This window comes from Armigeres subalbatus, chromosome 2 (genome assembly GCF_024139115.2).
Source record: "Armigeres subalbatus isolate Guangzhou_Male chromosome 2, GZ_Asu_2, whole genome shotgun sequence".
NCBI classification, from domain to species: Eukaryota; Metazoa; Arthropoda; class Insecta; order Diptera; family Culicidae; genus Armigeres; species Armigeres subalbatus.
The window spans coordinates 341,682,570-341,710,288 of NC_085140.1; the positions used below are offsets into that span (position 1 = coordinate 341,682,570).

Sequence of the window (27,719 nt, forward strand, 5' to 3'; positions counted from 1 at the left end):
GGGGCTGTCAGCGCCCGGAGGGTGGCGTTGCCGCGAGTGAAATAGCCCGTAAAACGGGCATCGATCGCCGGTTTTATGACATCCTTTTTTATCGCGTCATCTTCGTCATCATCATCCGGTCCGGTTCGGAGTAAGGTACAGAATTGAGTGTGATGGGGGGAGAACTCGGGCGGGAAGAGCGGGTAAATGGGCCACTAAAATCTTTTTTACGGCTGCCCGTGCAAATTTCGTCGAAAATTCGACAAGGGCGTGACAGTTCATGATTTGACAGCTATTCCCGGTCCCGGTTTCATCACATCGCTTTCGGGAGAAGGAGGCAAGGCTCTGAAGAGGGAAATTGCCAATAAGGCTACCGCGAGGCTGCAGCGCACTTGGTGTCATAAAATGGAGATCGCGCGCGGCTGAGAATCGAGTCAAACGAAGTAATTTACACGTGTTTTTAGTACGCACCTAAAGGGACGCTTTTATCGCCGAGCTTTCCCTGTTTGAGGTATAGGAGTACACCCCTCCGCCGAACGGAGAGATGAAAGAGATGCTGGCCGGTAATTAAGAAGGTGGAGAACGAAATCGTCATTGTGTTATCGTGCCGTTTTTGTTTCCACATTTCTAACGATTTTTTGTTCAGAACTGGAACTTAAGGTTGGGGGCAACTCATCCGTCTGTGCTACTTATCGTCAGTGTTTGCAGAGCCATGGAACTAATTTTTTTATTTATTTCTGAATTCAAATCCTGCTAAAACACATTGCAGAATCCATTCAATTTTAGTAAAGGCTCGGAATTTTTGTTTCCAACATATTAAACGCAAATTTTTACGCAAATTATGGGATCTACGCGCATTTTTTGGCAGATTTTAATAATAAGACGTTTGCTGATTTACCTATACCGGTTAGCGACTTTTATGAAGAAAAATTTGAGGAAAAATATATGTGTTTTGTACAAATACCAAAATTGAATGCTTTTTGCCAATATCGAAAGATCTTTTTTTTCATAATCGATTGTGCCAAAACCGCAAAATAGAATAATACTTCTTGAAGCCTTTTGTTCGATAGCTAGAAAACAATACTTGAAACTAGAGCTCTGTTTCCGATTCTATTTTTCAATCAATGTCACTGATTGTGAAATTTTGGAGAAAGGACCGTTTGGGGAAAAAATCTTTTGTCTGGACGCCATTTCGCCGAAAGCAGTGTGGCCGAATAAATCGCTAGGCCGAAGTCCATCTGGTCGAAAGTCATTGTCACAGATCTTTTAACAGGAAATGCTGGCCAAAAATTTAGATCTTTTGAGGCAACTATTTTCACTGTTATTTGATAGCAATAGTTGATAAGTATGGAAGATAATCTATTGTTGGCGACTAATTTTTAGTTTTTTGTGGATTTTTCATGCGGTAAAATTATCGACTAAAATCATATCGCACAAAAAATCTGGGTATACATTTTCAAATGTTGAAAGAACAAGAATGATTAAAAATCGAAAAAAAAACAATTTTTTTTTTTAATCTTTATTAAAGTGATTTTTAAGATGGTACAAAGTTAATCACTAAAAAAAAAAAAAAAACAAACTCATCGATGCAGCTCCTTTGATTTCATGAATTGTAAACCCTTCAGCAAGTCTAAGTAGTCTGTATCGTGGAGCATCGAAATCCGTACACTTAAGCACCTTAGTATATGAAAAAGTCATTAGAAAATAGGAATCGAATGTAATTAAAACGTTTTTCATTGACGTAGGAGCATGAAGGCTTGGTGCATTAATGCTCTACTCGAAAACAAAATGGCGGCAGAAACTCCGCGTTTGGTGGGTGGCGATATGTTTTTTTATTTTTCTTTCTTTAAGTTCAAAGCCTTTTTTCCATTTCTATGCCCTAAAAGTTTACTGTCAAGTATCTGAACAAGACAAGATAAATTTACCTAATAAAATTACCTTTAACCCCCTTCAATTGATTGATATCTCATGAGGTGGACGGATTTCGGTGCTGTAAGGATTTCGGTCCCACACGGTAGTAGTCTAGTCTCTGCTGAACAGTAAAACGGACAAATGCGTGCTTATTAGTTTGGATTTTGACAACACAACTGTTTTATTTTACTTCGCGTTCTTCTCGGACGAGTCATCGTATTCCAGCTGTTGCACGATCGATCGCGCACTAATTAATCTGCTCATCGAATCTGATTTTTGTTTACTCCGGTTTCTTCCCGTTCCAGGCCAAGCGATAACACGATCGATCGCACACTGATTAATCTGCTTATTGATACAGTTTTTTTTTCACTCCGCGTTCTTCCCGGACCGTACCAAGCGATAACACGATCGATCGTGCACTGATTAATTGGCTTATCGAAACAGAAACCTTTTTTTACTAGCCGTGCCTCCCGGACCGCACCAAGCGATAACAAGATCTATCGCGCGCTGTCGCATATCATTTGGCCGAAAAAATCGTTGGGCAGAAAATGCCGTTTGGCCAAAATTGTCATTTGGTTATTAATTCAAAAAATCAAATAGTTTTGTTACAAAAATTGCTTCTTATTCTGATTATAAAGTTTCCCAGCTTGGACCGTGAGTCGACCCCAGTCATCTTCAGTGTGGTCTTGCTTTGTAGCCGCACGGCTTAGGAATGCTCTACCAAAATCAAATGGCATCAAAGCTGAATTCTGCCAAAATCGAATAATAGTCTGAGTAAAAAAAGGAAAATATTTCTTGATTGCATTCGTTGGAAAACTATAAAAATTTACTGACGATGAGAGCTCTGTTTCGGAATCTATCATACACTCAATGCCACTGATTGTGATGTTTTGGAAGAAGGGCCATTTGGTTGAAAACTGTTATCCCGATTATATGATTTGACTGAACAGAGTGAAGAACTGATTCAATTATCAAAATTCACAATAATAAAGGAAAAAAATTGACTGAGCAATCCAGCTGTTTGGCAAAACGATATTTTCTGGTCAATCTGCTAAATCATCATTTACGTTAGCTTAAATGACATTTTCGACCACATGGCCCATTCTACAATCAGGTTATTTGGTCAAATGACATTTTGGGCCGTCGTATGACCTGCTCAACATTTTCAGCCATATGACGCGTTCGACCAAATAGTAGGAGCGTAAGTATTAGAACGACAGAGGCGCTGTTATCCCATCCAGCATTTGTGGTCAACATGGTTCAATTATAGTAACCCGGATTTTGAAGAAAGGGTTTAGTCCAGACAGTAGAAGGATAAGTACTAGAACGCTAATGGCGCTGCAGTCATTAAAAGCATTTTGCCAAAATATGCTTCCACAAGCCTAACTTCATTATAAAGTATTAGATTGCTAATGTCGTTCCTGTTCGCGTGACTAACATCTAGGGCACTTTGACCTGTCAGCCAAAGTACCGGTACTACAAGTGTCAAGCCAATGTTGATGATGGAACAAAACATATACTACATCATGATGCATACTAAACGGCCAAGTTAGGCTTTTGGAAGCATATTTTGGCAAAATGAGCTTAATGACTACAGCGCCACTAGCGTTCTAGTACTTATGCTCCTACTGCCAAAATGGTCATTTGGCCGTACGGATTAAAAAAAAAATCAAATAGTTTTGTTACCGAACTTGCTTTTTCTTGTTATTATTGGCCTAGCTTGGACTTGGAATCGAACCCGAACCATCTTCAGCTTGGGCTTGCTTTGCAGCCACGTACCTTACCGCACGACAAAGGAAGAATAATAGTCTGTGTCAGAAATAGAAATACATTTTTTAATCTCGTTGCAGCTTTCTAGCTGGAAATGAGAGAGAAATCATTCACCCAACGCCACTGATTGTGACATTTCGGAAGACGGGGGCCAGATCGGCCGAAAGAATGTTGTCCAAAGACCATTTGGTCAAACGCTCTTTACCCGAATATGTCATTTGACTGAACGAACCATTAGGCCGAAAACTATCTGGCCAAAAGTTTTTAGGCAAAAACGGACATACAGTCGTTTGGCCGGACTGGTAATTTAAACGAAAATGTGGTTTGGCTGAACGTCGTACGGCCAATAAATGTCCAAATAATGTCCTTTGACCGTATAGGTCATATGACTGATAGGTCGTTCGACAAAACAGAACGTTTCAAGGTTTCTAGCCGTGCATCATCATATGATGATTTTTACCTTTATTCATTTTTTACCATATGATGCGTTCGACTATATAAAAATTTCGTTCAAATGGCCCATTCTGCGATTAGGTCATTTGGCCAAATAACATTATCATTTATTACCCATTCGGACGTATAAAATTTTCAGATATGCCTTTCTGGCCAAATTATATGTTTGGGCATTTGACCAGTTCGACCAAATGAACCGTTCTACGAACAGGTCTTTTATCCAAATGATATTTTCGGCCAAACGAAATTTTCATCCGCGTGTACCATTACACCAAATGGCTCAGTCTGCTAAGCGATTATTCATGGCGGAAATTTTCAGCCATATTTTACATGATCTACGATCAGGTCATTTGGTCGAATGACTTTTTTGGCCGTATGACCTGTTCGGAATAACGACATTTTCGACCATCGTTGGGGAATGGTCGTTTGGTCGAAACTCATTCGACCGAAAGCCATTTGGCCGAATTCCACTAGGCCGAAAAAACGATTAGGCCGAAATCCATCTGTCCGAAAGTCATTTGGCCGAAAGGGACATCCGACCGAATAGGTGATTTGCCCGAATAGAACATCTGGCCGAATAGGACATTTGGCTGAACAGGGAAGGGCAGGGAATCCATATTCGAGAAACGCCAAACAATATACTCTTTGTCATCAACATAGTTTGTTACTGACAAACGCACCTAGCGACAAACCTTTATCAGAACCCGAACACAATATGACAAGAATCATTTGCCTTGCATGCTCTGATATTTCCCAAAATACGATGCTAATTTTGTAATCATTGTTCGATTTTCGAATATTTCCATAAAACCAGAAACTGTGATAGCATAAAACCGAAATTTGCTCTAGAAATAATGCAAAATAACGGAATGAAAAGTTAGCAACAAGATTGTCTTCTTCTTTGTTGCTGACAAAAATTTTCGGATCTTTGTCATCATTATCGCCGACAAAAACAAAGCTTTGTCGTTGGTTCTCTTTTGTCGCTTGTTTCGCATGCGCATTCCAAAAAAATGATTCCCTGGGGAATGGCCGTTTGGCTGAAAGCGATTTGGTCGAATGCCAATAGGCCGAAAGCTGTTTGGCCGAATATATTATTTGGCTGAACCGACCATTAGGCCGAAAGTCATTTGGCCGAAAGGGTTATTTGGCTGAAAGGGTAATTTGGCAGAAAGGGTAATTTGGCTGAAAGGCTCATTTGGGCGAAAGGGTCATTTGAACGAATTTTTCGTCCAATATGACATTTGGCCGAATAGGACAATTGGTTGAATAGGACAATTGGTCGAAAAGGCCGAATAGGACATTTGAAATGTGAGACATTAGAAGTGAGTAGTGAGATGTCTTACTTCTCACACTTCATTTTCACTTCTCACTGAAAAAAGTGAGAAACGCGAGGTGAGTAGTGAGACGTCTCACTACTCACTTCGCGCTTCTAATTTTTTACAGTGAGAAGTGACCAACATTCGGCCAATTAACTTTCGGCCTAATGTGCTGTTCAGCTAAATTATATATTCGGCCAAACAACTTTCGGCCTAGTGGCATTCGGCCAAATGGCATTCGGCTGAACCGTATTCGGCCAAATGTCCTATTCAGCCAGATGTCCTATTCGGCATAACAACCTATTCGGCCGGATGACCCTTTCAGCCAGATGGATTTCGGCCTAATGGTTTGTTCGGTCTAGTGGCATTCGGCCAAACGACCCTTCCTCGGCCGAACGGATCATATTTTTGACCAGAGGACATTTTCGGTCAAATGCCAAATGGCTCATTCTTTCAAACAACACTTTACGACCGTATGACCCGTTCGGCCGAACGACGTTTTTAGCCATATGTATTTTTCAGCCAAATGGCATTTTCGGATGTTTGGTCAAATAACATTTCAATCAAATGGCCCACGACAAATGACATTTTTAGGCGTATGACGCGCTCCGCCAAATGGCCCATTCTGCTAAACGATCATTTTCGGTCATACGATGTTTTTGGTCATACAACCGACGGAATGGCCTATTCTATCAAACGAACATTTACAGCCGTAATGACCCGTTTGGCCAAATGACATTTTCAACCAAATGGAATTTTCGGCCATATGACCCGTACGACAAAATGATTCGTTTTATGATCAGGTAATTCGGCCAAACGGTATTTTTGGCCATATGATCCGATCGGCATTATGATTTTTTTCACCAAATGGGCCATTCTACGATCAGGTTATTTGGCTAAGCAACATTTTGGGCCGTGTGATCCGTTCGGTCAAATGTCTGATTCGGCTATGTTATCATTCACTGCCGAATGACACGTTTGGGTGAATGACATTTTCAGTCATATGACCTGTTCGGTTAAACACTAATTTTTGGTCACACCACCCATTCAGCCAAAATATTTACATTCACGGCCAAATGGCCCTTTTACTTCCGTATGACTGGTTCTGGCAAACGACATTTTCAGCTATATGACCCGTTGGGCCAAACGACATTTTCTGTTCGGCCAAGAACGAGCGACCTGGAATACGACATTTTAGTTGGTTTTAATGCGGACAACACGGATTATACGACCATCATAATAACAGGAAACTGCGGCATCGTTCCGCTATAAATCGTGTTAGGCTAATCAGACCGAACGCTGTGATCTAATAACCGTTTCGACCAAACGTTCATTTCTGTCAAATGGAATTTGACTAGAAGATTTTTAACGTGTTATTCGGTCCAGTGGCATTTGGCCAAGTGGCTTCCCCTACAATTTGCGGCACTCGTTGAAATTTAGAATTATGCCTGAAATTAATATTAACCTGATGATGTGCTTGATTTTTTCCAACTTTTCTGCTCTCAATGTTGAAGTTAAAACATCACGCTTATCATGATACTCATCTAAAAGAGTTCCGACCGCATTGTCGGCATCATAAGACAATCCTTCCAAATTAAATGCCCCGCTCCAAATAATCAACACCTTGAAACTGGTTTCGGAAGCACAAACCCGAAAACTTATGTCTCCTTTCCCCGATTCGATCGGACTTCGCCCGATGATGATCCGTGGTGCACCCGACAATTATTCTAATTTGATGATGGTCGGTCACATTTATGAATTTCCTTGCCGCTGTCGAATGCACTCCAATCCGTGATAAATGAGACCCAACCGAAGCGATCGTCCGATCTTCCGCCATCCGGGGAGTAACGCAACGGGAGCGTGTTCTGATGGTTCTCCTCGGAGCTAATAATTATTTCAATTGCACTTCATTGGCGATGACGATGATGGCGATGGTGTTGCATACCATCGCGCGTCATCAAGATCCGACAATGGATGGATGACCGAATGGTGGCCGCAAGGACAACGCGACGGGCAGCCGGGTGCGTAAATGTGGCAACATAGCTCTGCGGCAGTGTAATTACTCCCGAAAGATAAAGTGAAGGAACCGAAATGTTGAGCAACCATGCTCCGGAAACCGGGACCGATCGGGAACGCGTCTCGCTGTCTGCTCTGGTTGCGCGGCTTGGTCATATTAGGGCGTCCCAATAGTTAGAAACGTTATGACGCTCTACCCGTAATCTCCTCAGGGAAAGATCAACTGCGCTAGAGACATCAAGCGTGCTTTTTCTTTGCGAAAGTAGGAATTGTAAACCCTAGCTTTTGATGTATTTTTTTAAATCTTGATCGCTCGGCGATATTTCCTACAAGCATCAAGCATTCCTCGAAACACCCTACTCGACATTCGCATCGATACCGAAGAAGTCGTTTCGCAAAATCGTAAATTATCACTCCGGAACGCACCGGCAATACGTCTTCATATACTCCCGGGCCCAACGTGATCGTTCTGGTTCATTTTCCGACAGGCATTAAAATTCATCAATTTCGTATAAATTATCCTTCCTTCTGGGGTCGGAGTTTCGAGAATTTTTATCAATCATTACTTCTGGTTCGCTGCCGTAACTTCAGCGGTATCTCTTTTACACCCGAAGTACCCAGTCATCAGGACGGGTATGGGGGAAGACGGGGCGTAATGGACGCAACGAGACACAATGACGACGACGACGACGATGATGGGTGCACCGATGGAAAACATAATAATTTGCGCCGATTCTTTGTGCCAGCTCTGGCCAAAACCACGGACCTGGTCGAGCGGGCGAGGAATTTCCGCGCGCTCGCACCCGGCCACGATCCGGCCAGTCTCCGCTCCAGTCAGAGCGAAACGGCGGGAGGAAGCGGGACAAAAGCGCCCGGAACAATTACGGCCACTTTTAGCAGTCATTTAGTTTGGGCCTTGCGTTAATAAACAGTTTACGTGAAAGATGCCGCTCTGTAATCAACACTTTTTCGGAGTTTCGCCGCAGATAATAGAACACCACCGCTTCTTGCCCGTTGACGACACGGTGCACTTGGCGGTTGGGGCTGCTGTTGTTGCATTGATCACGGCGATGATGGTTGGAGGGTGGAGTTTTGGGAAAATGGTGGGCTGGGGGGAAATCGAAGGTAGTCATAATGAAATTAACTTTCTTACACTTCAAAGTAGGTCCTCACTCTGTTGAAGGGTAATGAACCTGATAACAGGGATGAAGCTTCATCAGGATTAACATATTATAAATTTAACGGCGATGAAAAGAAAAAATAATAATTTTCATTAATCTAAGTCGATTTTATCAATTCTGATATCGTAATCAACTCTATTTTTGTCTAGTTTTCTTCTTCTATCTACTATAATAGTCTATTCAAGTCTATGCTAGTCTTTCTACTGTACTAAATCTAGTTTTATGTTCTTAGCATGCTTGAAAGGCTTTGATTCTGATATTCTTAGTCAATATTATTCACTTCCGCTATCGGTTTTCAATGCCGGTGTACATCAAACGTAGCAACATTTCTTATGAAAATTTCCCATAAATGACCGTGGTTCGCAGCTCATCGTCGGATCGTCAAGCAGAAGCAAAAACCAGGCATAGCCCACCAGGGAAAAAAGAAGTTCCAATTACATCTGGTATGTGGCGCTCGAAGAGAGCCCCCTCGGAGGTCACCCGGCAATTGCAGATGTGTCTCCACACCGTCCCATTAAGCTGTCAATTGTTGTCGGACGGACACGGCTCAACGCATCACTCTGAGTAAAGCGCGTTCGACAAGTTCCGAGTGCTGAGATTTCCGAGCCACTCGTGAACCCTTGGATCAGCATCCGAGGTGCGAAAAACAACACTCTTTTCCCCGGCGTAGTGGATATTCAGTGCATAACGCGCGCGCACTCCAATGAGTCGGGAGCGCTGTGATGTGTTAGAGACGACCGCTAAGCATAATTAACGCATAATTTGAATAAATTGTGAACATAAAAAGTCTCTCGCCCAAGGGGAACGTTCAAACGAAGCGTTCTCGCCTTGACCGAAGGGCCAAGCAACGATCCAACGGGAACTTCTCCAGCGGAATAGGGCTTCCCTTGCATGCAGTGGGTACTTAGGTCTTCCTCGCACAGCAAAAAAAAAAGCGCGTTCCGGAGCGGGAGCATAAAACACTCCTTTTCGATGTTCGGATTGTACACTAAAATAAGGTTCGAACCATTGGCGGTAAACAACGATGCGGAAGCACACGGTGAAGGGGTGCGAAAAGTGGCTCATGCAAAATGCATTCGGGAAGCATGTTCAGGTGCCCTCGCTGCCCTGGCATGGCTGTTTGCGAATCGAGGAGAGCTGACCATTAGAAAAGGAAGTGGATATACAACAGTCGGCTTCTGGTTGAAGCGTTTATCGGGCAACGCTGGGGCATAATTTTTAATTTGATATTATGATAAAATTATGTAGAACATTAATGTTCGTTGTAGGTTGCAACCTTTCAGGGGACGGTCAGGATATTGTGTTAGAAGGTGAAAGAGCGTAATTGATTTTAGAAACATGCACAAATACGTTGGTATATTCCTTAATTTTTTTTTTTGAATATCCATGAACTTTTTTTTACCGTTTGCTGATTTTTGGTACACAAAAAGCTCACTTTGAAATTTCCAGTTCGTTCTATGTTGCCTATCTGCTGTGTGCTAGCATCCTCCATTTTCCAGCAATAGCGGCTCGATCACACTATTTGTTCGATCGACAATATCACACACGAACGTAGAAGGCTTTGAAATTATATCCATAATAATCAGAAACAATTCACCAGCCTGCAAATATCCGCGTTAGTTAGTGTGTTGGTCATAATTGTACTAAAAGTGTTTTAATTGCAAATATCAATAAGTGAAGTGAGATCAGCGAAATATGAACCAAAAGAATTGCTTCTCATGGTGCGTATTGAGCCATTAACAGTGACAGGCTAGTAAGTTGGGTTTGCTTTAATTTAAATATTTAGTTTGAAATCCGTACAGATATTTTGAATCTATTGATTTCAAATCCGTCAATGGAGGTGATGATTTTTCTTTTATTTTATAATGTTTTTCGTGATTTTTAGTTTGTATTTAAAAGCAGAAAACATTAATTAATTATAATCTTTTTTAAAGATGTTTTTAACCCAAGGCTAGTTCACCTCCGGGAAAGCAGAAAACATGAAAAGTAGCCCTTATCAAGAAACTGTATCAACTACAAACATTATTGTCGTATTTGATTCGTATTTTCTAAAGACTTTAACATATACTGAAGCGCTTAGCTACACGGTTTTCGGTCCCACGGTAGTATGTTTGTGCCACTTCACTACAAACGCTCAAGCATGTTTGGCAAACCCTGACAACCGCTGTTTTGTTTAACCAAATCGCCAATTTCCTACCTGTTGCTCTGACAACTTCACACACGGCCAACGTCAAACAAAGTAGCAACCGAAGTGTACACAAATGTATATAGCCAAATTTGGAGATCGTTTGTAGTATTCATCAAAAAAACATCTGAAAACAAAGTTTCTTTGTTCGAACCATTGGTTACAAAAAATCCTAAAGTGCATATTTAAGACATTAATCATTATCTGATTTTTACAAATTAACTGTAAATCGCATATATGCAATTATTTTACGAAAATGTCCAGTGAGGAAAAAGGAATAATAATATGAATTTATGATGATTCATAATATCTGGAATTTTGTTGAACAACAACTCATGAGTGAAACAGTATTTTCATACTAAAGCTTGAAAATTACTAAAACGTGGTCATAAACTAATAGAGATTAATCGTAAAGTTTACAAGACTTGTAGAGCTTCCCAAAGTTTAAAGGTTGTTGCAAGGACTTTCGACATTCATATTTCGTTTTAGATTTTTTTGAAACTTACAAATAGCCTAAAAACACTAAATCGACATGAGCCAGCTTGAAGTACTATCCGAATAAGCTGAAAAATTGACAAATGGCTTATTTCAGCATAAGAATTGTGAATCTAGGCTTACCGATTGGATTAGTGATACTTTTTGAAATTACGAAGAGGTTAAAGCTATATGCAACACAAACAATTCTCTGAGGTGAACTAGCCTAGGGCTAAAAACCCCATTAATAAAGATTAAAAAAAAACACAAACATGTAGCAAAAAATCTAGGGAGCTTCCATGATCTAAGGGGGTTCTATATTACTTGAAGTTGCATAAGGTATGTCCTGTCGGCCGTATAACTGCTTAAAAGGCAGCTGCCCTTAGTTTGATTGACTGTTAACATCGTAGTTGCTAGTCGTGATTGGCCGACACTCAACAAATATACACAGCTCACCAATGGAGTAGCCTCCTTGGGATTGAAAAACCATTCTCACTGTACATTAGAGTGATTCAAATTTTGACTTTTTTGCTCCCCTGTGCTCAAACGATCGTATTAACCATTTTAATAGACTTCCTAAATTTTTAGCTAACTTGTATGTAATTTAATCATAGAAATCATAGAATACTTACTAAACTAAAAGTCTGTTGTTGTTGCGAAGCGATTTGATTTTTGTATGTAAAGCTTTAAACAAAACAATAATGCTCATTATTTATATTGATGTTATTCTTTTACGTGTTACGATTCAGTATTTTATTAATAAATTTTCTTGCCAGTGTCAAATCGTTTCGCAACGATCGGTTCTTGTGCTAAATTTTCTATCTTGCCTATGTATATATCTTTCCAATGTATTCATATATTTTTAGAGCTTAATGGGTAACTTTGCAAAACGGTTTTCTACAAAAGTTACTAGTTTCTTATTAATTTTCATTCAAACTTTAAACTGCTCGTGCTCAGTCAAATTACAACCAATTTAGCTAAAAATTATGGAGGATTTTTAAAATAGCAAATGCCATCGATTAAGCATTAAGGAGAGAAGAATTAGTACGATACTTATTACTACAAGAGAATCCTCGGCAGTAGAGGTGTGCGCCGGTCCGATACTCGGCGGCGGCGGCGTTGGTGAGAATTATGGTCGGCTGGTTACCGAAAGGCATTCGCTAACGTAAAAATAAACATGTTGCAGTTATCTAAAGACTAGAGTATTGTCCATAAGAAATTCTTGGGAAATTCCAATGGCTAACAGGTCGTTTGGCGAAATATTCATTTTGGCCGAATAGGTCATCAGTCCGAAATGTAGTTTCGCCGAAATGGTCGTTTAACAGAATGGGCAATTTGCCCGTTTGGTGGGAATGGTTATATGGCAGAAAGAGCAATTTGGCCCGAAAATGTCCTTTCTGCAAAACAACCCTTTTTGGCAAAACGACATATTCTGCCAAATGATCTATTCGGCTAAACGACTTCATAGCAAAATGATCAATTCAGTCGAACGACCCTTTTCGTAGAAAATGCCTTTTGGCCGAAATGGTTGTTTTGCATAACGGTATTTTCGGTCAAATGAACTATTCGGTCAAACGACTTTTTCGGTCAAACGACATTTTCAGTCAAATGACTTGTTAGGACAAATAACTTTTTCAGCCAAATTACCAGTGCGGCCGAATGTTTCTTTCGGCAGTATGTCGCTTTCGGCCAAACTACATTTTCGGTTAAACCATTTTCGACCTGATAACAGTTTCAGATAAACGTTCAGTTCGGCTCTCCTAAATGGAATTTTGCTAGATGACCTTGAATTAAATGCCAGCATCGACATGAAAAGTAGAAAGATTACGGAATTTTGTTTAATTGTAATTTGACAAAAAGGCCATTCCGCCCAACCAGTGGCCATTTTTGACCATATTATCCATTCAGTAATTGACATTTGGCCGTATGCCAAATAACATTTTCAGCCAAAAGTCATTTTCGCCTAACGACTACTGTGGCCAAACGATCGTTTTGGAATATTCTGGAAAAACTATTTTCTAAGGAAGTTGATAAGATTTTTCCGGCGTAATTCAAAACATTCTTCTGTTAATGTGAATGACACTATCGGCCGAATGTCCATTTGGGCCAAATGGCGATTTCTGCCAAACGACCATTTCGGCCAAAAAGCATATTCGGCCAATTGAGCTAGTCGGCTAACCGTTATTTCCAGGCAAATGAATTGTTCGACCGAATGACATTTTCGGCCAAATCACCTTAGGCTACTTATAAGTATAGATCGATTTGTGCACAATCTTTTTCTTCAACTTTCTGCAATTTGAAGATTTTCAGATCATCTTTTTTTATATTTTCAAAGTAATTTTTCAATTTCCCTTCTTGTTGTAGACCACCATAATAAAGTCAATGTGAGGAAGAAGACAACAATTATTTTGCATTCACTTCCCGATGATTATACACCACTTTTAAAAGTGATTATTTTCATAAGTTTTTGTACAATTACAATTTAACCAGTTCATTAAATACTGAGCGCATACATTTTTGAATGTATAGAAAATAAGAAACAAACACAGTGGTTTATAATACAAAAGATGTGTTGCTGATATCGAGCCTAGGATCCGACGTATAACACGCGTCAATACCGAAGCTCCATCACTGCTAGAGATTCAAACAGCCAGGGTTGGTCACTTCTCACACTTCGTCTTGAAATGTGTAGAGATTTTACAAATAAAGAGAAGTGTATTGATTCACACTCGAGAGCGTTCACACGTAAGTGTGATTGAAGCCAAGAGAAACATGATCGATAAAGAGTGAGAATATTTCCGGTCGCGTGTGTTTTGATATTGTGTACAAAATGTCTATGTTTAGGCGCGCACAACAACGTATTTACATGGAAGATTTAGAATATAGCCTAAATGTATGCATTTTGGTAAACAGCAAATTACCATTTTCCCGTACTCTTTACACTTGTGGACTTGTGCGACGAAGAGTGGATACTACCTGGGAGCTGCGGACTGAATCGAATCCAATTTTCAAGATATTTTGCTTGAAACTCGCAAATTTCCTCTCAGTATTCACTGTACACGTTACGATTTTCTCACATGGAATTATCATTATGTTTATCTTTAAAAAAAAATAATTACAAAGATTTCGTCAATTTACCGCATCGTATAAATTAGCGTGTCGAATGTTAAATTAATTCATACCCTCCACTTATGTTGAATCCGGCAAGGATGTATTCTATCACCGTTACTGTTCCTCATCGTAATCGTTGAGAATCTGGTAGGTGCGATTGACCGTGAACCAAACCGCGGGCTGATATGGCAGCCTATAACCATGGAGCACCTAAACGACTTCGAAATGGCTGATGACGTTGCACTCCTCGCGCAACGGCGCTCTGATATGCAGAGTAAGATCAACGACCTTGCCGAGTGCTCCTCCTCGCCAGGTTTAGTCATCAACGTCAACAAAATCAAATCGTTGAATGTAAACACGGTGACTCCTTCCAGTTTCACAGTAGCCGGGCAACCAGTGGAGAATGTTTAAAGCTTCCAATATCTTGGTAGCCAAATGGCGTCAGACGGCGGTACCAAGATCGACATAGGCGCACGGATCAAGAAAGCGAGGAGTGCCTTTGCGAGTTTAAGAAATATCTGGAAAAACAGGCAGATAAGTGAACGCACCAAAATACGAATTTTCAACTCTAACGTGAAATCTGTGCTGTTATACGCTAGCGAAACATGGTGTGTATCAGTGGAGAACACTCAACGGCTGCAGGTTTTCATCAACAGATGCCTGCAGTATATAATTCGTGCCTGGTGGCCTCACAACTGGATTTCAAACAACGAGCTCCAACGTCGTTCTCACTCAGAGGCTCATGGCGGCGAAGCCTCAATAAAGAAATAAAAGAAGTCGACCGAAATCTAACCTGGCAACAGGTTAAAGCGATAGCCGGGCAACGCTCAGGATGGAGATCTTTCAAGTCGGCCCTTTGCACCACCGGAGGTGTGCAGGATCCATAAGTAAGGAGTAAGTAAGTAGACCGGACTGACAATCGAACTTGCCATCTCCGGATTGACAATCCTACGCCTTTGCTTGCAAGGCTACTTAGATTTATTTATCGTCAGTTTGATTAAATCGTTTTATCTAATCAATTCTCTGATATGAACTAAAGAAAATGACAAAAACCTGTTTTTGGGATGTTTCAATTGAATGCTTTCTAATTCATGGATGAATGAGTGTATTAACTGTTAGTCTTCGTGGTCAACTTTTGTTTACTGTGACTTACATCCAAAGCTATTTTTTTTAATCTTTTGTCTTTTTCCAGTCTGATAAATTAAAATGGGTTTACAATTGCATTATCCGACGTTTCGGCCCGTTTATTTGGTAATTTTCAAGGGAAAACTTTTTACCGTTCTTCGTTCACTTAACAACAGCTATACAATTACATATATCAAGCTCTATCTGGTAAAAGGGCGAATGTCGCAAGAGAGAAATCTGTTCGTCGACTTCTCCTCTTCAAAATAAAAGTGACAAGCAGAGGATTTCCTTGCAGTTTATCACCTTAGAATGCAAGCTTGTATTGTTTTCTATCGTTCTGAGGTGATAAACTACAAAGAAACGCGCTGCTTGTCACTTTTATTTTAAAGAGGGGAAGTTAACGAAGAGAATCCTCTCTTGCGACATTCGCCCTTATTCCAGATAGAGCTTGATATATGCTTTGAATACATAACTTTTTTTACAATCAATGGGACACTGTTCAACATCAATAGACTATGCACTTAATAACTGGACAAACGGGTCAAAACTATTCGAAAGTGTTGTTTATTCAACATATGTATATCAGATCTATATGAATCTTTAAAAAAGTGCCATATATCAATAGAACTGTTAAGCTTGCCATACAGCATATTGCCTCTCATACAGAACATTGTCCACCAATCAATTACAAGCTTTTTCGTAGAGGTTTTCGGAGAAATTGGTTTTTCATAAAACGGCCACCATTTGATGAAAAAGTTTGAAATTTGATCCAAATTGTTATTAAAATTTATTGTTAAATAATAAAAGATATGCACCATTGCAAAAAAAACCCTTCACGCATGTCATTGGAGATAACGATTTCGAATGTATTGTAAACTGTTTGATAGATTAATGAAGATTCGTTCGAGTTATGTTTCCGGCCAGCTACAGCAAAAGTAGTGCCGAGAGAAACGCGTTTGATGTTTTCGATGTGCTCGGAGAAGATCTTGCAGGTCCCACGGCAAAACTCGAAATTCGTAAGTTTAAACATTCTTCCCGGTCTTCATCAACATTTTAAGTTATTCCGCCTACGTAAAGAATCTATTTGGGTTTCACAATCCCTCCTCCCATCCATGTAAGAAACATGTAAAAAATACAGGTCCCTCTCTTTTTATAAGTACTTTTGTTATTAGTGAACGATCCCTTAGTGTAGGTGTTAGTAGAACTTTTAAAATTTTCAAATTTCAAGCTTTATCGTTTTAACAACAACAAAATAATATTTGGCACATACTCACAGGCTTCATTAGACTGCTATTTTATGTCAACATAGAGGAACTACTGAAAGTAATCATGAAACTGTTAAAATTTAAAATCCGCGTGTTTCGGCTGTTTCGTATCGCTTAAGTTCGTTTAAATAATTTCTGAAATCTTTGAAAAAGGTCGTGGCCATTCAAATGAAACAGAAACTTTTGCAAAACTCGAGAACTAATCAAGCAAACTGAACCAAATTTGGCTTACATGAAAAAAGAAGTTTTGACGTTATTTCAGCAATAAGCCATTTTATAACTTCATATTTCATCGTCTCTCTCTCGATCAGGAGATTTCTGAAGGGTCAACTGAAATCGATTCTCAGTACAAAACTCAAATTGTGAATACAAAATAAATGCTTATGCAGGTCAATTGATTTTGGGCAAGACGAAGTTCGAGAGCAATATAGTATAAAGTAAAACGAAAGTAAAATTCAAAACATCAAAAATTCAACTGAAAAAATGTTGGATTGTTGCTTTGTCTTATGTTTTTCATACTTTTTTTAAACTTTGGTAGCAAAATAGGGTATCGGCTGGTATGGGTTTCGAACCTATGCCGGGAATTCAACCCTGTCGGAAATATCATTCGTACCCCTATTTCTAAAACAGTTAACGTGCAGAAACAACTTTTAAAACCAAAATCAACATTTGACATAGTTGCATTTGGATCAAATGATATGAATATTTGCTTTGTCAGTATAATTATATTCATTTCTTGGTTATCTTTCCAATGCACGGAAGGAAAAATAAGATATTTCTCTGAGTGTCCTGTTTTATGTAAAAAAAGCTGGTCAGACCTAGACTGCCCTTCTACGCATAATTGTCCCATGTTACCTTTGATGAAAAAATCCAAACTCGTGTCGATTTGTCCCACTGAAAAAATGAAATAGTCATTTGATGATAATGGAGCCTAAAAACCGTTTACATAAATAGTGATCTGTTTTATCTTCTGGAAAAGTGTAGCCTACGCTGAAAACATTTAAAAAACATTGGTAAAATTTTCAGATCCAATCGATTTTGAAATTAGTGGGACAAATTGACTCGAGTTTGGATTTTTTCATCAAAGGTAACATGGGACAATTATGCGTAGAACGGCAGTAGAAACATTAGCCTAGAACCCTATACTCTATACCAACATTAAAAAGGGGCGTAACAGCCAAAATTTAATCTTTACAGTTCTTCGTCAATGTCTGCATGGCTATGTATGTAGATAAGGAATCGAATACTGTTACGCCCTTTTCAAATGTTGGTCTAGAATTGCTCCCACTGCACCGTTCCACCGCTCTATGTGAGGACAGTCGAGGTCTCTTGGAATGGGTAGAAAACTACAGTGCCAACATATTCAAAACTGAATAATTCATCCAAAATACCTCCCCACACTCAAATACGAACCAGATCTTACCATGAGCTGCTGCTGGTTGCAAACATGCAAGTTTTCATTCACAGAGCAAAAGCGGAATTCCTCACCATATCGCGCTCCCAACGATGACGACGACGACGACGCTCTTATACCGGCGATTGTGCCGGTCCGGCCGAGTCCGTTCCGTTTCGTGTTGTTACCCCGTGTGTGCGTGGCCGATGAAAAAGAGAGGCTGGACCCTTTGGCTAATATCATCACGCGCGGCACCGGCGCAAATTACAGGGCGGCGGACTGGCTTTTGATGAAAACGCGCTTCAACAACACCTCGCCGAATGCTGCTCTCCAAATGATGATGCTGGCTGCTCTCTTTCTTGTCCGTTCTACTCCGATGGGTTTCGGTCTTGCTGTTGGCTGCTGGCTGCAGACTCCGGATCGCGTACTGGTGCTCCATGCAAGGGCGAAACAGTTCCGCAGGACGACGACGGTGATGACGATGATGACGAAGATGATGATATGTTGCATGGTCAACTTTCTGGACATGAATCTTCTCGGATCTCGCTGGGTTTGGTGGCAAGACCGGAGTATCCGGGAGGGGAGAGGCCTTTTCGAGCGCACAGGTTCCTCTTAATTTATTTATGATCGTGTGAAATTGAAAACAGTTCTGAAACGATGAGTTGCTGGTTCGAGGACTATGGAGGGAATCATACAGGGATAAAGAGAAAAAACATGAATGAAATCGCCCCCGGGATCATCCCCTTCGGACAGAACCGACACGGAATGGCGAGAATCCATCTATTAAAAAGATATTAAGCAGCATTAATAGAAGGTGCAATTAGCGCGAACAGGAGAGAACGGGGTTTATCCTTGCAAGGTGAACTGCAACGTGAACCCAAGTTGAGCAAATTCGAGAGAACGGCCCAACTCGGAAGATCGAAGACTTCATTCCGGGAACGGCAATGGTGATGACGATGAGCGCTGTGCTACCCTCCGGGGATACTTATCACGTCTCATCGAACGACCGACTGAGCGATGAAGGGACAGCCACGTCTTGAGGGAACGAGATTCAGCAGAAAAAATCAAAATACTTACAGGGTTTTCCCATTTTTGGCAAAGTTTGTCTTAAATTTTGAATATAAGCAAATTTTACAGTACATGAAAAAATGTTGCATTTTCTATGTCACGATCACACAGTCAAAAAGCGAAAAAAGCATATTTCTATGTTGATTGATAGAATGTACAAGCTATGTGATGTGAAGAAGCGGCACAACATCCCTATAAGAAAATCACATCACCTCTGTTTCTCCACACACAAACCCTTTCATGGTACCAAAATCGGGATCTCACTGTAAATGTTGCGTGATTTTTTGCCACGGCTTTCGGACTTCACACCTAACCATATCATCATCTCGCACACCTCGCTCTATCTCGACGCTCTTTTTTGTTTTTCTTCAGAGGTAATCTACCGAACCGAAGTGCAAAAGAAAAGATCATGGGGACATTGGGTGCGGATCGAGGGAGACCTTTCAGCGGCTATTAGAGCGGTCGGACATTAAGCGAACGCAAAACACGGAGCTGGAACCGGCCGACAAACGCGGGAGAAACAGCACACAGAACTATGTGATTTCCAGTGCCCAGTGTGAATGCTAAATTGGATGATAATATGATAATTAAGTGTAAGTGTCGGTGAAAAGACAAAAAAGGTTCCTTCGTCACTTCACGACCACGGCTTCGAGTATCGAGCTTACGCTTATGGTCGGCAAAGTGAGTTGCGACGAGGAGTGGCTTTCAGGCTTAAATTTACATACGCAAGTGCTGGAACTACTGAAGCTTCGTTGCCAAGGGAGGAAAATTGTCCACCGATTTTCGCGGAATCGATTGGGTCGCTCTACCAAAGGGTAAGGGCGGCAAGATCAAAGAAATGGTCGGCACCTGAGGTGAACTGAAAATTTGTACTGGGAAACGCAACAGACTGGGTTGCGCGGCCTTCGCAAACCGATCAACAGACATAATTTCTGATGATTGATTTGTTGAGATAGTTCGCTTGTAGAGAACCCATTCCAGTTCATTTCCGACGCAAATTCATTATTTAATCGTGCATTTTCCAATAAATTATTTATTTAATTTATTTATTCCATGGTTTTCTTTGATAAAAATAAATAAATTTATGTATCCTTCCGGATCCAACGATAAAAATAATACAATAATAGTTCTTAAGTGATATCCTTTCTCAGGAACAACCAGACACTCAGTTGCATCTTCCCGGTGAATCTACTTGAACTCTTGAAAATTATCGATTTTTGCCCTCGTTGCTCCGCCAGCACGCTCTGTCACGGAACACTGCAGCATCCGATTCGACCCAATCTTCCACTGCAGGTAGCAGCCGAAAGCTTCTGCATTCTCACTTCGCACCGCGCGCTTCGTTGCTCTGATGGAGAAGTGTTGAAGGTCGGCTGAAAGCACACTGTCGAAGGGATGGATCCCCAGCCCCGGAATGGCCGGCGGAACGGGGTGCTGCTTCTGGGTGGTGCGTTGCCTGCCTGTCTGGTCCATCGGAACGTCGCCAGCCGGGGCCCAAAGACAAAAGCGGCAACCTCGAGCCGTGCAGCGCAGCGAGCAAACGTGTGTGCAACACTTCCCGATGGTGATTCGCTGATTAAAGGCTTTTTCCTCCTGGATGCACTTCGGCCATGCTTTTGATGCTGTGCGGACGGAGTGGTCGAAGATGAACTGGATGGTGTTGATGATGATGGCGATGATGATGATGAGGCGGCTTGAGCATAAACGAACCGGTGCATCATCAGGGCAGACTTCTTCACACCTCGTGTACAACAAATTAGTGGCTCTCGCTTCGAGTGCAATGAAGGGAACGGAGGCTGGCACTTTTTCGAGAAAGGGGTACGATAGGGGGCCATCAACGCGAGTGGTTTGCTTTTTTGATCGCGTGATTCTGTCAGGGCTGAAATAGTGTATTGGGTGTTCATAGGATATTAAGAAATTTGAATAATTTTGCTTTGAAAAGAGCGAACTTATTTACAGAAAATCTATCAAACAATTTATATTGCAATCGTTTTAAATGCATCCTTTTGGTTCTACGATGTAAAACCAATAAAATTCTTTTTGAGGCAAGAAATAATTGATTGAATTAAAGTTTGAAGAGAAATACCATCCTTACTATGCCATGCCAATGAATTATAATTTATATTTTGTTGTATCCCATATCAGATAAGTCTGATGTTTCCGTTGGAAATGCATTTCCTTCCACCAAATTGAAACATCGGTACTTTGTATTGCGTATGCCTGCACGTCATTCAAACCATGTTCTCCGGTCAATCATTCCGTCATCATCGTAGTCATAGCAACTGCCAACATGCTGCTCCGCCTACTCTGTGCTCTCTACTACGCAAGCGAAACGCAACTAATATGAGCGCAATGAGCGCTTGCGTGCCATACACTTCTTTTCACAACTCGCTGATTCCATTTGCTTGGGCTTTGCATTTCCATTACTCCTCGTCTCATTATCATTTTTTAATTGCTTATATAGAAAAATAAAACACAAAACGCCCCGACACAGAACAACTAATATTAAACATGGAACTTTGTTTCTTCAATTTCAGGGACCCCATGGACGCCTTGCTACTTGAGCAGCATCTCCGTTCACCGCTACGCCTCTTCCCGGACCCACTGATGGCTCAGTTCGGGGCGGGTCAGGATCCGGACGGCGCTCAAGCCGCCTTGCTGGAAAAAGCCCGTCAGCACCTACAGATGTGGGGCCGTGCCGCTCCCTACGGTGATCTCCTCATACCGCAAATGTATCAGAGGCCGAATCTTGGCGCGCTCAATCTTGGACACCTCTGGCAAAGCCAATGGCCTCAACAATTCCCACCAGGCTTTCTCCCAAATGCTGCCGCCGCAGCTGCAGCAGCGGCTGCTGCCGCTCCCCCACCTCCTCCGAGAACCACACCACCCCCACCAACTCAAACCATGACCAGCCCAGCCAGTTCCGCTGGATCCCCCTCGCCGGACCTGCGAGCCAAGCACTTCACCCGTTTTAGCCCCTATCAAATCCCGCAAGCTCACCACCACCAGCCCCAAGGGCTCCCCTCCGCTGTCTTACCCCATCAATCACCCTCTCCAAGAAGTCCTTCGAACTAAATGCCCCCGGGTCTCCAATAACCCACAACCGAACAGAGGCTTGCCCGAATCTCAATTGTATAGCAGAATCGACGATTTCCGAGTGATCAAATCGAGATCAAAAGAAAAATCATGACACAGTATTAGCAGAGCAACTGGTAGTAGAACCTAATCTCGCATTCTCAAGCAACTTCACTTCATCAAGTGTTCCACCTGTAAATAACCACTCATCACAATCACCCCAACACTAGTAGGACATTCATAGTTATTTATTACTCATCAACACATTTTCAGATCGTTCAGATCGTTATCGCAGTGTGGGTATTTGGTTGCAATCTTTGTTTTCCATGTTTCTATTGCAAATCATTGTATGTATGGTAACCAACTAAAGGGATTTTTCTGCAACAGAAAGTCCAAAATCGATACGGTTCACAAAGTTAGGAGGACAAAGGAACAATAAAAACCACAACACATAGAACGCTCTCAAACGGGAATATTACAAGATTAACTGTTTTAAACTTTACGAACGTACTTTACTAAGAATGCCAATTCGCTCCTTTACTGGGATCATGGATTAGACATTTGTATTAGACATAAGCAGAATTTAAGTAGAATGTTGATAGCGAAAGCAACACAAGATAAAAAAATGTTTAATCTCTTTTGTGTTTTTTGTAAATATGTGATCATGTTTTAACCGAATTTAGCAAACGAAATCAAATAGTTTAATCGTTGATTGGATGCATCAGGATAGGTGCTCGAGATGAAAATCAAGCTCGAACCTGTACGAAAATTCCATCACAAATCTTTACTGCAGAGGAAAATATCAAAATTGAATACAGTTTAGAATGGTTTACGTTCAAAATCACATAATCAAATCTGCTTCGGTGCAAAGTAAGCTATATGATATGGAAATGGAAGCAACTAAATGTAACTATTTGGATAAACGAAATTGATGTTGTATAGACGAATTCAATGCAAATAAATAATAAACACCCAATGATAATTATAAAAAGCAGAACTTTTTTTTAATTTTTGGATCATAGATGACAATCTTTTATACTTGCGGAGCACAAACTAAATCCTCGAATTGAAACACTAAAATCAGGCAAAATAGCAGTGCGATAAGCTCCAAAATAATGCTAACATCGATTCAGGATTTCAGAGGACTGAAATGACACCAAAATCGATGTTGTTCCATTGTACCACGGAAGATTGCATTGTCAGCACCCTCAATACAGGTTGGTGTCATCACTTTCTCGCACAATGAACTTGTTTTACGCGAATGGTCCCCAGTGACATTTCTGGATCAAATTACACGGTTAGAAAAAAACACCTAATTTTAGGTACTTTTTTTTCTCTTGCATCTCCCTCAATTTTTCTTTGTTGTCATAAAATGAAGAGCAAAACTAATCAACATGGGCAGTAAAGTGTGGGAACCCAACGTTAAGTAATCTCATGTTAGGTAAAGTAAAATTCACCTAACTTTTAATAAGTTTCTATTCAAAATTAGGCATATTTTACTTATTATGAAGTAAATTTTACATAATTCTAAGGAAAATTTACCCAATTTTGTGTTCCCATACTGAACCTTCTGATTTGAGTGGAAAGTACCTGATATTAGGTATTTTTCTCTAATCGTGTGGATGTTTATATATAAAACAATGGATTCCATGTTTTCGACACATAGGGTAAACTGCCCAATAGTGAACCCCCTAGTAGCGGAATTTTGCTCTTCATGTCATAAGGAGTAGACATTTATAATATATTAATTCTGCTTGATATCTAATAACAAGTTCTGCATCTCCTCTTCACGATACATACAGAAAACAATCAAATACACGACGTTTTTCGTTGAAATTAACATTTTCAAGTCTGACTGAATTCGCCCTATAGTAGACCCCCTGGGGTCCATAATAGGAAATTGCTTCCCTATTGTCGACACTTCATTTGATTTTCATGTTTCGTTTCGGAACGTTCTTCTTCCATATTATGGGCCCCCCAAAATATTCCTATAATGGACACTCTCGTGTTTATTTTTTTTTATAGAATTGTAACAAATCATCTAATTTTACTTTACATAGCATTTCCAATGCATGTAATCAAATCATAGGACTGTATGGTAGGTTCTTCCGGTGGAGTTTCATAGCAAAATGTTTACATTGTGCTGTAATAAAGCAAAAATGGCTGGACGGTCCACTATTGGTTGGGGGTCCACTATTGGGCACTTCACCCTATATTCCATGCACCCATATTCATTGCATGAGTGTTCACTGTTCACATATACTATCCATGTGGGTCATAGTATCCATGTGTGAATTTGTATGCAATTAAGTATGTGTCGACGCATGATATGTATACTTAAAAATAAATGGATTTCTGCCATAAAGTGTGTGTTGATTTTTTTGAGTGTATTTAATTCAACACTAATGATATGGCGTTTGCGTTACACAGCACAAGCTATCCAGGATTCGCGAAGTCGAAGCGAATTCTGCTCTTCCCTCCTATGGGAAATCCCACTGCTATCTGTCAGAGTTTGAGTGAAACATGGCCGTCATCTCCTCTTCGTTGCTTTACTGTAAAAACCCATAAAGAACTGTCATTGTTTGTGTGAAGAATTTTGCTTCGACTTCGCGAATCGCACGTGTGCTGAACGATTAACTGAAAGTCAAATATCCTGCAAATTCAAACTTCGGACGCTTAAGCACTTTCTGATATTGCTATGGTAATATCAATAATATGGTTCAATATGGATTAATATACGGGCTGTTATGAATAGAGGAGCATTTATCCTAATACCATAAATTTTACTTTGAGATCTTAGCTCCAAATACATGGCGTCGTGCCACCCACCTGCCTCAATATCAGTGCCTTTCCAGTCAACGTGCATGAATGAATGAAATTGTAGGAAAATCAGTAAGGGTATGCGATAAACATTTTTCCTGTCGAAGCGAAATGAAATTTTTCCGTAACAGCCAACATTTATTCTTTATTTTTTATTTACATACATAGCGTTATACATATTAACCAAAAAATAGAGAGAATAAAATATGGCTGTTACGAAATTTAATTGTTATTCGCAGATTTTTTTATGAATTGTTTTTTCACACACACTTTTCACACGCGCTGTTGTAGGCATTAAGGGTATGCGATAAAACACTTTTCCTTAACGAAAAGAAACGAAATTTAAAAAGTCTATCTTGATTGGAATCGAAACGAAAAGAAACATAGATTTACTTTCGAGACTTCGAAACGATACGAAATCAAGGTCCATTGATTTCGAAATTTTACGAAACGAAACGAAATTTTAAATTTTTTCCGCGGAATTTTTATTGAATTGGTTTTATATCGCATGATTTCATTTTTTCGAAGTTAAATAGCGGTTTTGTGACCAATAGAGTTATAGTAACAGAAGAAACAGAAACAGAAACAGTCGCTTTTCCGTTTATATATCAATAGCAGACCCGTAGAACCTCCTCTCGCCCAAAATGGATTAGTTAGCACAAACTTTTATTTTGCATTCACAATATAAGTTTTAATTTTTGCTCTACGATTAGAAAGACAGAGCAAACGTCAACCCATCATTGAAACATTTCTTGTCATCAAAAACTCCCCCACATGCCACATTTGGTTCCATTTTATTGATTAGTTCCTAACTTATGTAAATATTTGGGTTTCATTTGTATTGGAACCCCCTTTTCCAAAGAAAGTAGGTTTTGAACCATCTTATGAACCTTTCCCTGCCCGAAAAAACCCCTGTATACGAAATTTCACGCCGATCGGTTCAGTAGTTTCCGAGTCTATAAGGGTCAGACAGACAGAAATTTATTTTCATGTATATAGAAGAAGATACAAAAACACCAGTATTTGTATCGCTTTCAAAGAAAAGCGTCTTGTCTGCATATACACAGCAATCACTTATGAGAATCAAAGAAAATAATAAAATCGACTATTTTTATTATTTTTCTTGTCAGTATGAACACAAATATTGACAAGAAAAATAATAAAAATAGTTGATTCCAACATTTTTCATGATTCTTCCAAGGCTGTGTAGGTATATGCAGACTATGATGCACATTATGAATGTGTACATGTAGTTCAAAGATAAAAGCGGCCAGGCCAAGGGGCAACTAACTCTAAACTTTCGACAGTATCCAAAAAAACACTAGCAAATACTAGCGAAAAACTACGTCGTATCTACGACGAATTGGTCGAAGATCGAACATGAAGCACAATGCCACCCAGTCGATACATTCCACCTAGTTTTTGGTAGCACATGATTTCAGTATCCTTTAAATTCTTAAAACATCACTGAACAACTATTTCTATTACTATTAGTTTTTGAGCAATCTATGAGGCCCACATTTTGGTTTGATGGCTTTAGAAATATAAAATGCGGTTTGCAAGTTTTTCTAGAATCTGTGTTCAGGAAATCAGGTGTTTCCAATACGGTTCGAATACCAACCGTTTCATTGTTTGACGAAAATCGTGGATACTAGAAATATAACGAAATACTATTGCGAGACAATGATTAATATTATCATAAAGTTTAGAGTTACTTGCCCCTTGGGCCAGGCCTACTGTGCAGTGTTGTCGGAGAAGTTCTGTGAAAATCAAATCATAATTTGATTCCACATTCAAGCCATAGAACGGGGACATACCAACCGCTCCGTTTAAAATATTAAGTAATGATTCTAAAATGCACAAAGATAACAATTTTGATTGTATTTCAGAAATGTGATAGCAAAGTTTTTATGGCAGCTTCAGCAGTTTGTACGTATGGAGATGTAATAATTTTAAGAAGTAATTAAAAAATGTACCAAATGGCTATCATTTCACTCCAAATCCAAACTTTTTATACGAGACTCGGAAACCCATAGTCTGATATACAATCAGTTCGACTAACTGAGCTATTGTCTGTTTGCCCTTTGTATATGTATTTCTGCATATGAGGCATGCAAAGATTGCTGCAAAATTTTCTTCAACCGATTTTCTGGCAACAAATTGCATTCGACAGGGGCCAAATCCTTGTTCACTGTTGAATTTGGATACGATCGGCCATCGCGTTCAAAATTTATAAAGAAAATGGTGATTCGAATTTATATGAGAAAATCATTTTTTCATATGGAAAAATCGACCTTTTATAGAGGAGTTGAGCTACATATCGTACTAATTCGATTTCAAATATCGAACAGCAATACTCAATCTACCTTCATATTTTGTACCGCGCATAAAAAAAATCTATTCCTGGTTGCAACCAAAAATAAGCGCCAGTTAGTCGCCTAAGAAGAATATACCTTCAGAAAAAAGCAACTTTGATATTTTTGAAAATTATAATTTGGCAGCCATGTGGATTGTGGCAGTAAATGCTTTGATAGCACGTGCAACTTGTATTGCGGATAAATGTTGCACATCTATGAGACC

The 27,719-nt window shown here is 40.0% G+C and overlaps 2 protein-coding genes across 8 annotated transcripts in view; one reads left to right on the forward strand and one right to left on the reverse strand.

Annotated features, from left to right (window-relative positions):
* Positions 1-23,316, forward strand: part of LOC134212856 (T-box protein H15-like) — a 129,508-nt gene extending 106,192 nt beyond the window's left edge. For all 7 annotated transcript variants that reach the window (XM_062691095.1, XM_062691096.1, XM_062691098.1 and 4 more), the window contains one exon: positions 21,782-23,316. In XM_062691095.1, the coding sequence (XP_062547079.1) occupies positions 21,782-22,319 (538 nt within the window). In that variant the 3' untranslated portion in view covers positions 22,320-23,316. The remainder of the gene's footprint in view (positions 1-21,781) is intronic.
* Positions 17,185-21,775, reverse strand: LOC134212857 (uncharacterized). Its single transcript, XM_062691103.1, has 2 exons — positions 21,340-21,775; positions 17,185-21,123 (listed from the first exon to the last, which is right to left on the reverse strand). The coding sequence occupies exons 1-2, from the start codon at positions 21,345-21,347 to the stop codon at positions 20,436-20,438; spliced, it is 696 nt and encodes a 231-aa protein (XP_062547087.1). The 5' UTR covers positions 21,348-21,775; the 3' UTR covers positions 17,185-20,435.
* Positions 23,317-27,719: the final 4,403 nt, after the last annotated feature.